The sequence below is a fragment of the Camarhynchus parvulus genome, chromosome 27, assembly GCF_901933205.1.
Source record: "Camarhynchus parvulus chromosome 27, STF_HiC, whole genome shotgun sequence".
Taxonomy (NCBI): domain Eukaryota; kingdom Metazoa; phylum Chordata; class Aves; order Passeriformes; family Thraupidae; genus Camarhynchus; species Camarhynchus parvulus.
Window position 1 is genome coordinate 4,783,108 of NC_044597.1, and position 10,588 is coordinate 4,793,695.

Consider the following 10,588-nt stretch of genomic DNA (forward strand, 5'->3'; position numbering starts at 1 on the left):
GAGCCGGGCAGGCGCCGCCGACACTGAAGCCGCGCGCCGCCATCTTTGATTGGGGTAGCGGGCGCCATCTTTGCTAAGGGCACGAGGCCGGCGGGGCGCGGCGCGCCCGTTACCGGGGCCGCCGTGTTGGGTACGGGCAGAGCTGAGCCGAGGCAGAGGAGCTCCCAGAGCTCCCTCGTGGTGTGAAGCCTCGAGAATTGCAGCCCCGGCAGCTCCTCCGTGGAGCCTGCGGGAAGCCGCGCCCTGCAGGTGGGATGTGTGGCCCGGGGACTGTGAATTGTGTCAGAATTCCCGTAAGGATGAGAGGAACTGTGAAGGACAAAATGCCGTGGCGGGGGTTCGTCCCTCCCCGGCCAAAGTGCTTTCCTGACTCGCTGCTCCCCGGCCCCGCCAAGCTCGGGAACCTCCCAGAGGCGCGGCTCGGAGCAGCGGGAGCGACTGAACGGGGCCTTGGGAAGGGCGGAACCGATCCCGGCCGGGACCCGGCACCTCCGCCCCGCCGGGTTCGAACAGGGCCCGGGCCGGCGCAAGGACCCAAGAAGGCCCCGCTCTATGTCGCACAAAGTAGGCGGAGTCTCTCTCGGAGGTCACCAATCGGAGCCCGTCCCTGTGCCCCGCCCCCTCAGCACAGCCAATCGCCTCGCTCCACATCGGGTGGCGCGCCTGCGCGCGGCTTGCACCTCGAAGGCCCCTAAGGCTGGGCTGCCCGGATACTGCCTGCGCCGCCCCTCACACCGCCGGTCCCATCACGGCCGAACCGCGGCGGGTGCAGCCCCGGGGAGGGTTCGGAGATCGCGTTGTGCAGCCCCCGCCCGGCTCCGCGCTGTCCCCAGCGCGTCTCGCCCGCCTTTCCCCTCACGGCGGGTCCGGCAGCGCTTGGGGCGGCGCGGGGCGGGGCGGGCGCGGCGGGGCCGATGAGGCCGCCCGGGGCGCCGCGGGATGTGGCGCTGGAGGTGCCGCCCGCGCTGAGCGGCCCCGCCGCCACCATGGGAGCGAGCGCGGCCGCGGGGCTGCCCGAGCGCCTCCGCCTGCCCGTCTGCTTCCTCGGCGTGTTCGCCTGCTACTTCTACTACGGCATCCTGCAGGAGAGCATGTGAGCCACACCGGGGCACCGGAGCGGGGCCGGGGGACACGGGGCGGGGAGGGAGGCACGGGACGGGGGCTTGGGGCTGGGGCGGCTGCGGAGTTACGGAGCTGCGGGGACACCGGCGAGGCCGCGCCGCTCCTTCCCGTGTGCCATGGGTTCTCTCCTCGGTGTCACCCGTGCCGGTCCCGCTATGTCACCGGTGTCCCGCTGTGTCCCGGTGTCACCGGTGCCGGTGTCACCCGTGTCCCGCTGTCCGTCCCGCAGCACCCGGGGCCGCTACGGGGAGGGCGCGAAGCAGGAGAAGTTCAAGTACGCGCTGACCCTGGTGTTCATCCAGTGCGTGATCAACGCCGCCTTCGCCAAGCTCCGTAAGTGCGGCGCCCCCGGAGCCCCGGGCCGGTTGTGGCGGCGCCGGGGCCGCTCCGGAGCCGTCCCCGTGTCCCTGTCCCCGCAGTGATCCATCTCGTGGATGCGGCACGGCCGGACCGCACGCGGGGCTGGCTCTACGGGGCCTGCTCGCTGTCCTACCTGGGCGCCATGGTGTCCAGCAACTCCGCCCTGCAGTTCGTCAGCTACCCCACCCAGGTGAGCAGGGGGACACGGGGACAGGGGGACAGGGGGACACAGCTACCCCACCCAGGTGAGCAGGGGGACACGGGGGGGACATGGGGACATGGGGACACAGCTACCCCACCCAGGTGAGCCGGGGGACAGGGGGACACAGCTACCCCACCCAGGTGAGCCGGGGGACAGGGGGACACAGCTACCCCACCCAGGTGAGCAGGGGGACACGGGGACACAGCTACCCCACCCAGGTGAGCAGGGGGACAGGGGGACACGGGGACAGGGGGACACAGCTACCCCACCCAGGTGAGCAGGGGGACATGGGGACAGGGGGGGACACAGCTACCCCACCCAGGTGAGCGTGGGGACACGGGGACAGGGGGACAGGGCTGGGACACAGGGGGACACAGCTACCCCACACAGGTACAGGGCATGGGGACAGGGCTGGGACACAGGGACAGAGCTACCCTACCCAGGTGAGCGTGGGGACAGGGGGACGTGGGGACACAGGGACACAGCTACCCCACCCAGGTGAGCCGGGGGACAGGGGGACAGGACTGGGACACAGCTGGGGTCACTCCCTCTGAGGCTCAGCTGCCCTGAGGGTCTCGCTTTGGGGGTCTCGCTTTGGGGGTCTTGCTTTGGGGGTCTTGCTTTGGGGGTCTCGCTTCGGGGGTCTCTCTTTGGGGTCTCTCTTGGGGTTTCTCTTTGGGGTCTCGCTTTGGGGTGTGGATCGTCATTGCCCCTCTTCCCTTCCCAGGTCCTGGGCAAATCCTGCAAACCCATCCCAGGTAAAGAATTCCCCGTTTTTTGGGGGGATTTGTGATTTCTGGGGCTGGGCTGCGATTCCAGGGAGGGCTTTGGGATCATGTGGGGACCTTCTGTCTCTCCAGCCACGATTTGGGAATGGTTTTTTTGGGGTTTAATTCTGTGGGTGGATTTAGGGGCAATTTTTGACCTCCCTTTTCCCAGTGATGCTGCTGGGGGTGACTTTTTAGGGTTTCATTCCTGTGAGTGAATTTTGGGGCAATTTCTGATGTTTCTTTCCCCAGCGATGTTCCTGGGGATGACTTTTTAAGTGTTTAATTCTGTTGGGTGGATTTTGGGGCAGTTTTTGACCTCCCTTTTCCCAGTGATGCTGCTGGTGGGGATTTTTTAGGGGTTTAATTCCTGTGGGTGAATTTTGGGGCAGTTTCTGACGTTTCTTTCCCCAGTGATGCTGCTGGGGATGATTTTTTAGGGGTTTAATTCCTGTGGGTGAATTTTGGGGCAGTTTCTGACGTTTCTTTCCCCAGTGATGCTGCTGGGGATGATTTTTTAGGGGTTTTAACTGCTGTGGGTGAATTTTGGGGCAGTTTCTGACGTTTCTTTCCCCAGTGATGCTCCTGGGAGTGATTCTTTGGGGGTTTAATTCCATTGGGTGGATTTTGGGGCAGTTTCTGACGTTTCTTTCCCCAGTGATGCTGCTGGGGGTGATTTTTTAAGGATTTAATTCCTGTGAATGGCTTTAGGGCAGTTTCTGACGTTTCTTTCCCCAGTGATGCTGCTGGTGGGGATTTTTTAGGGATTTAATTCCTTTGGTGAATTTTGGGGCAGTTTCTGACGTCTCTTTCCCCAGTGATGTTCCTGGGGATGATTTTTTAGGGGTTTAATTGCTGTGGGTGAATTTTGGGGCAGTTTCTGATGTTTCTTTTCCCAGTGATGTTCCTGGGGATGATTTTTTAGGGGTTTAATTGCTTTGGGTGAATTTTGGGGCAGTTTCTGACGTTTCTTTCCCCAGTGATGCTGCTGGTGGGGATTTTTTAGGGGTTTAATTCCTGTGGGTGAATTTTGGGGCAGTTTCTGACGTCTCTTTCCCCAGTGATGCTGCTGGGGGTGATTTTTTAAGGATTTAATTCCTGTGAATGGCTTTAGGGCAGTTTTTGACCTCCCTTTTCCCAATGATGTTCCTGGGGATGATTTTTTAGGGGTTTAATTGCTGTGGGTGGATTTTGGGGCAGTTTCTGACGTCTCTTTCCCCAGTGATGCTGCTGGGGGTGACCCTGCTGAGGAAGAGGTACCCCCCAGCCAAGTACCTGTGCGTGCTGCTCATCGTGGCGGGGGTGGCCCTGTTCCTCTACAAGCCCAAAAAAGGGACAGGGGACACCGAGCACATCTTTGGCTACGGGGAGCTGCTGCTGGTGAGCGCAGGGGACCCCACAGGGCCGGGATTTGTGGGGTGACACCCGGGAGGAGCCCCGGGGACTCAGGTGGGATTTAGTTCTGCAAGAAATGCTGGGATTCTGGTGGGATTTACACCTGGGATAAACCCTTAGGTGGGATTTAGCCCTCACCTGGGATAAATTCTAGAGTTTCAGATGGGATTTACCTGGGATAAACCTGAGATCCCAGGTGGGATTTACCTGGGATAAACCCGAGGCTCCCAGGTGCGATTTACCTGGGATACACCTGAGATCCCAGGTGGGGTTTACCTGGGATAAACCTGAGATCCCAGGTGGGATTTACCTGGGATAAACCTGGGATCCCAGGTGGGATTTACCTGGGATAAACCTGGGCTCCCAGGTGGGATTTACCTGGGATACACCTGAGATCCCAGGTGGGATTTACCTGGGATAAACCCCAGGCTCCCAGGTGGGATTTATCCCAGGATAAACCTGGGCTCCCAGGTGGGATTTACCTGGGATAAACCCTTAGGTGGGATTTACTCCTCACCTGGGATAAATTCTAGAGTTTCAGATGGGATTTACCTGGGATAAACCTGTCTGTCTGTCTGTCTGTGTGTCTGTCCGTGGGTGCCCAGCTGCTGTCGCTGACCCTGGACGGGCTCACGGGCGTGTCCCAGGACCACATGAGGGCTCACTACCAGACAGGCTCCAACCACATGATGCTCAACGTCAACCTCTGGTCCACGCTGTTCCTGGGGGCAGGTGAGGAGCCAGGGCTGCACCCGGGCCCTGCGCTGGCCTGGAGCCCTCTGGGACTGGGTTTTCTTGGGGTTTTTTTGGGTTTTTGGTCACGGCCCAGCCCTGCCCCTCCCTGGGCTCTCCTGGAGCAGCTCCTGCTCCAGCTGGGAGCACAAACTGGAGCCCAGGAGGGCTGGGAGCTGCTCCTGGCACTGGAGCAGCTTTAAGGTCCCTCCCACCCCAAACCATTCCAGGATTAGCACTGATGAATCTCTGGGCACTGTTCTGTTGGAGTTTGATCCCAGTTAATGATCTTTCTTTCACTAATTAACTAGGAGAGCGATTGCTCCCGCTGCTGGTGTTTCCTGCTGGAGTTTGTGGGGTTCACTGCCTGCTTTGGGGGTTCTGAGCCCAGCCTGACCCCCCGAGGGTGGGATCCCCATCCAGGCTGCTCCTCCTGGCTGTTTTCCAGGGATCCTGTTCACGGGGGAGCTCTGGGAGTTCCTGAGTTTCACGGAGCGTTATCCCAGCATCATCTCCAACATCCTCCTCTTCGGCCTCACCAGCGCCCTGGGCCAGGTCAGGGGGCAGGGACGGGCTTTTGGGTGGGGTTTTGTTCCCTGGGAAGGGCTGGGATGGGATTCCCAGGGAAGCTGTGGCTGCCCCATGCCAGGCCAGGCTGGAGCACCCTGGTGTGGCGGCTGTTTGGGTGAAGAAAGAGACGAGGTGGTTGACTCTGTGGTCATGATAATGGGACCCTGGAAAATGCTCAAGATAGATTCTGAAAATGGTAGGCTTTGTGTTTTCTCAGATCAGCGCATTCACGTAAGCAGTATGATAAATGATATAATTGTTAGATGTGATGATTGTTTAGTAATTAAATATAATTCTTATATAATCATAGGAAGAATCGTGAGAAACCACACTGGGAACTTGAGGGGCTATGTTTAGCTGAAATCTATGTATACAATAGAACAATAGAAGTTTAATGATTAACATGTAAGTTATGTAACGATAGAATATAAAAACCCGTTCCTCTCGAATGTATGGCGAAATCAGATTTGAGGTGAAAACACCCCTGATTTCCAGAGCTCTTAATAAAAGCACCGACATATAATTGCCTATGTGATTATATGTTTCTGGATGCTAACAATCAGAAGGCTTGATTTATTATTTTATGATATATACATCTATTTAAACTATACTAAAAAGAAAAGGAGAGTTTCTAGAACTTGCTACCTAACCTAAGAATAGGAAAGTAAAGAGTGATAACAAACCCCGCTCTCTCGGCACAGTCTGAGAGAGCTCTCAGTTCTAAACATCTTTCCATTCCATTGTTTCTAAACATCCAACCGAAGCTAATCTAGGCAGACCTGTTGCATTCCACAGCAGCAGATAATTTATTGTTTGTGTCTCGTTGCTGAATTTCTCAGCTTCAGCAGGAAAAATCCTGAGAGAAGATTTTTCATAAAAGAAACGTCTGTGACACCCTGGGATGGGGGAAGGTGGCCCTGCATGAGCTGCAAGGCCCCTCCAGCTCATCCCAGGATGCCATAAACCCCCTTAAACCCAGGATTTGAAGGGAGATCCTTTGGGATTTCCCGCTGGCTGCCTGTCCTGGCAGTGCCAGTGACGGGGGCTCTGTTGTGGCCGGGCAGAGTTTCATCTTCATGACCGTGGTGTACTTCGGGCCCCTGACCTGCTCCATCATCACCACCACCCGCAAGTTCTTCACCATCCTGGCCTCCGTGGTGCTCTTTGCCAACCCCATCAGCCCCATGCAGTGGGTGGGCACCGTCCTGGTGTTCCTGGGTGAGTCTGGGGGGCAGAATCCATGGGATCCCTGCCCTGGGAGCTCCCCAAACCCACGGGAGCCTCTGCAGGGAGTGTGGGACCGGCGGATCCATTCGCTCCCTTCTCCCCAGCTCGTTCCGTGGGTAAATTCGGGGATGTTCAGCTGATTTTTCCCCAAATTCCCATCTCCCTGCTGGTTTGAGGAACTCAAAGCTGGTGTTTTGTCTCCTGCCAGGCCTTGGGCTCGATGCCAAATTCGGGAAGGGGGTGAAGAAGACGTCGCACTGAGGTCGATCGGGCGATGCCACAGTTGGAATGAACTTTTAATTTATTGTCTTGTACCTCAGAATCTGGTGTGGAACTGGACTCAGGACAGGGAATCAGAAGGAAACGGCGTGGAATTTATTTTTGGGTTGAGTTTGGTTTGGTTTTTTAATTCTAAATGGTCTCTGAAATGTAATCCTTTAGTTTGAGGTGTAATTTTGCTTTTTTTTGTGTAATCAGAGCTGCCCCCTGAGCCGAGCAGCAGCAGCAGATCCTTGCCTTAACAGGAAAACACAAATCCTTCCTATCTTTATTAAAGAAAACCAGACAATGGCCGCTTCTCCAGGACTTTTGTTGGGGATTTGGCTGATTTGGGAGGGTCCCAGCTCTGCTCTCCAGGTCCTTTGGGGTGATCCTGGGATTAAAGCCTTGTTGGAGGCACCCCCTTCCTGCTGTGGGGTTTTCCAGAGGGTCAGAGCAGCCCCTTGGATTTTCTCCCAGTGGGTTGTGTCAGCAGGGAAATCCTGAATGTGCCTCAGGAAATGAAAATTCCCCGAATTTGGGGCAGCTTTGCTCCCATCCCCTGGGGTCCCCCAGCAGGAATTCCCAGAGCAGCTCTCTGAGGAGCCTTTGGGGTGTTCCTGCCTGGATCCAGCTGTCCCTTGGAATAAATCCCAAAGGAACGGGGTGGGATTCAAGGAATTTCCATCCTCTGCTGCTTCTTCTTCTCCAAGGCACTTTGGGAGAGGGACGATTCTGTTCCGTGGGTTTTGGGCTCTGCTCCTTTTCCCCTTCCCATGGCAGGGCAGGATTGGGGGGAAACATCAGGAAACTCCTCCTGTTCCCAGGGAAGGATGCACCAAGGGCTGCCAGAACATCCAGGGAAGGGCAGAAGGGATTCTGATTCCTGCTGCCATGGCAGGCAGCGACCGAGGGAGCCCCATCCAGCCCTGGGATCCTGCGAGCTGTCCCAGGGTGGGACTGGATGGGATGTAAGGTCCCTGGATGGGATGTAAGGTCCCTGGATGGGATGTAAGGTCCCTGGTTGGGATGTAAGGTCCCTGGATGGGATTTGAGGTCCCTGGATGGGATGTAAGGTCCCTGGATGGGATGTAAGGTCCCTGGATGGGATGTAAGGTCCCTGGATGGGATTTGAGGTCCCTGGATGGGATGTAAGGTCCCTGGATAGGGATTTGAGGTCCCTGGATGGGATTTGAGGTCCCTGGATGGGATTTGAGGTCCCTGGATGGGATTTGAGGTCCCTGGATGGGATGTAAGGTCCCTGGATGGGATGTAAGGTCCCTGGTTGGGATGTAAGGTCCCTGGATGGGATTTAAGGTCCCTGGTTGGGATGTAAGGTCCCTGGTTGGGATGTAAGGTCCCTGGATGGGATGTAAGGTCCCTGGATGGGATTTGAGGTCCCTGGATGGGATTTGAGGTCCCTGGATGGGATCTGAGGTCCCTGGATGGGATGTAAGGTCCCTGGATAGGGATTTGAGGTCCCTGGATGGGATTTGAGGTCCCTGGATGGGATTTGAGGTCCCTGGATGGGATTTGAGGTCCCTGGTTGGGATGTAAGGTCCCTGGATGGGATGTAAGGTCCTTGGATGGGATGTAAGGTCCCTGGTTGGGATGTAAGGTCCCTGGTTGGGATGTAAGGTCCCTGGATGGGATGTAAGGTCCCTGGATGGGATGTAAGGTCCTTGGATGGGATGTAAGGTCCCTGGATGGGATGTAAGGTCCCTGGTTGGGATGTAAGGTCCCTGGTTGGGATGTAAGGTCCCTGGTTGGGATGTAAGGTCCTTGGATGGGATGTAAGGTCCTTGGATGGGATTTGAGGTCCCTGGATGGGATTTGAGGTCCCTGGATGGGATGTAAGGTCCCTGGATGGGATGTAAGGTCCCTGGATGGGATGTAAGGTCCCTGGATGAGATTTAAGGTCCCTTCCAGCCCCAGCCATTCCAGGATTCCCAGTGTAAGTGCACCCAAGGGACAAATCCCGGTGCCCAGGCTCCCCACGGCTCTCTGGGCTTCACCTGCTCAGTGCCAGCTTGGACCAGACCTTTTCCAGCTCATGCGATGCAAATCCAGGGAAAACAAAGATTTTAGGGGTTTTTTTCAGCCCTGAGCAGCTCTGAACCGATCCCATTTTTCCTCCTTCCCGGCTTTTGTTGGCTTCAGATCCCAATTGGAGCCGCTCCGGCCGCAGTTACCGGCAGGGGGAACTCTGCTTTAACCGTTCCCAACCAACACCGGGAGAAACCCAACACAAACCCAGCAAAAAGCGGCTCCTGTGCCGCCCCTGCTCCAGCCGTGCTGCTGGAGCCAAACCCAGCTGCAAATCCAGCTTTTCTCCAGGTTTTCCCCCCATTTTCATTGTGTTTGATCCAGCAGAGCCTCCTGGAGCAGGGCTGGGAGCTGAAATGCTGCCCTGCTCCTCCCGGCCTGGGGATCATTCCCGCTGGAATTCTGTCCGGGGATCATTCCCGCTGGAATTCTGTCCAGGGATCATTCCCGCTGGAATTCTGTCCGGGGATCGTTCCCACTGGAATTCTGTCCAGGGATCGTTCCCACTGGAATTCTGTCCGGGGATCATTCCCACTGGAATTCTGCAGGGGGATTCATTCCCACTGGAATTCTGTCCGGGGATTGTTCCCACTGGAATTCTGTCTGGGAAACATTCCCGCTGAAATTCAGCATGGGGATCATTCCCACTGGAATTCTGTCTGGGGATCATTCCCGCTGGAATTCTGTCCGGGGATCGTTCCCTCTGGAATTCTGCATGGGGATCATTCCCACTGGAATTCTGTCTGGGGATTGTTCCCACTGGAATTCTGCATGGGGATCATTCCCACTGGAATTCTGTCCAGGGATCGTCCCGCTGGAATTCTGCATGGGGATCATTCCCGCTGGAATTCTGTCTGGGGATTGTTCCCACTGGAATTCTGCATGGGGATCATTCCCGCTGGAATTCAGCATGGGGATCATTCCCTTTGGAATTCTGTCTGGGGATTGTTCCCGCTGGAATTCTGTCCGGGGATCATTCCCGCTGGAATTCAGCATGGGGATCGTTCCTACTGGAATTCAGCATGGGGATCATTCCTACTGGAATTCTGTCCGGGGATTGTTCCCGCTGGAATTCTGTCCGGGGATCATTCCCACTGGAATTCTGCAGGGGGATCGTTCCCACTGGAATTCTGCAGGGGGATTCATTCCCACTGGAATTCTGTCCGGGGATCGTTCCCACTGGAATTCTGTCTGGGAAACATTCCCGCTGGAATTCAGCATGGGGAATCCCACTGGATTCTGCATGGGGATCGTTCCCACTGGAATTCTGCAGGGGGATTCATTCCCACTGGAATTCTGTCCGGGGATCGTTCCCACTGGAATTCTGTCTGGGAAACATTCCCGCTGGAATTCAGCATGGGGATCATTCCCACTGGAATTCTGCATGGGGATCGTTCCCACTGGAATTCTGCAGGGGGATTCATTCCCACTGGAATTCTGTCCGGGGATTGTTCCCACTGGAATTCTGTCTGGGGAACATTCCCGCTGCAATTCTGCATGGGGATCGTTCCCACTGGAATTCTGTCCGGGGATTGTTCCCACTGGAATTCTGCATGGGGATCGTTCCCACTGGAATTCTTTCCAGGGGATCGTTCCCGCTGGAATTCTGCATGGGGATCATTCCCACTGGAATTCTGTCCAGGGATCGTTCCCACTGGAATTCTGCATGGGGATCATTCCCGCTGGAATTCTGTCTGGGGATTGTTCCCGCTGGAATTCTGCATGGGGATCATTCCCACTGGAATTCTGTCCAGGGGATCGTTCCCACTGGAATTCTGTCCAGGGATCGTTCCCACTGGAATTCTGCATGGGGATCATTCCCACTGGAATTCTGTCTGGGGATCGTTCCCACTGGAATTCTGCATGGGGATCGTTCCCACTGGAATTCTGTCCAGGGATCGTTCCCACT

The 10,588-nt window shown here is 56.4% G+C and overlaps 1 protein-coding gene across 1 annotated transcript; it reads left to right on the forward strand.

The window, feature by feature from the left end:
• Positions 1-914: 914 nt before the first annotated feature.
• SLC35B1 (solute carrier family 35 member B1) lies at positions 915-6,945 on the forward strand. The gene is made up of 9 exons (XM_030966344.1): positions 915-1,093; positions 1,352-1,455; positions 1,542-1,672; positions 2,412-2,442; positions 3,674-3,831; positions 4,452-4,578; positions 5,027-5,133; positions 6,213-6,366; positions 6,584-6,945. The coding sequence occupies exons 1-9, from the start codon at positions 915-917 to the stop codon at positions 6,634-6,636; spliced, it is 1,044 nt and encodes a 347-aa protein (XP_030822204.1). The 3' UTR covers positions 6,637-6,945.
• The last annotated feature ends 3,643 nt before the right edge of the window (positions 6,946-10,588 follow it).

Bases quoted from the DNA above. Each gene is read 5' to 3' on its own strand.
- SLC35B1 (XM_030966344.1), top strand. From the start codon at position 915: ATGAGGCCGCCCGGGGCGCCGCGGGATGTGGCGCTGGAGGTGCCGCCC. The intron at 1,456-1,541 runs GTAAGTGCGGCG...CTGTCCCCGCAG, and splicing joins CGCCGCCTTCGCCAAGCTCC to TGATCCATCTCGTGGATGCG. The intron at 4,579-5,026 runs GTGAGGAGCCAG...GCTGTTTTCCAG, and splicing joins CACGCTGTTCCTGGGGGCAG to GGATCCTGTTCACGGGGGAG.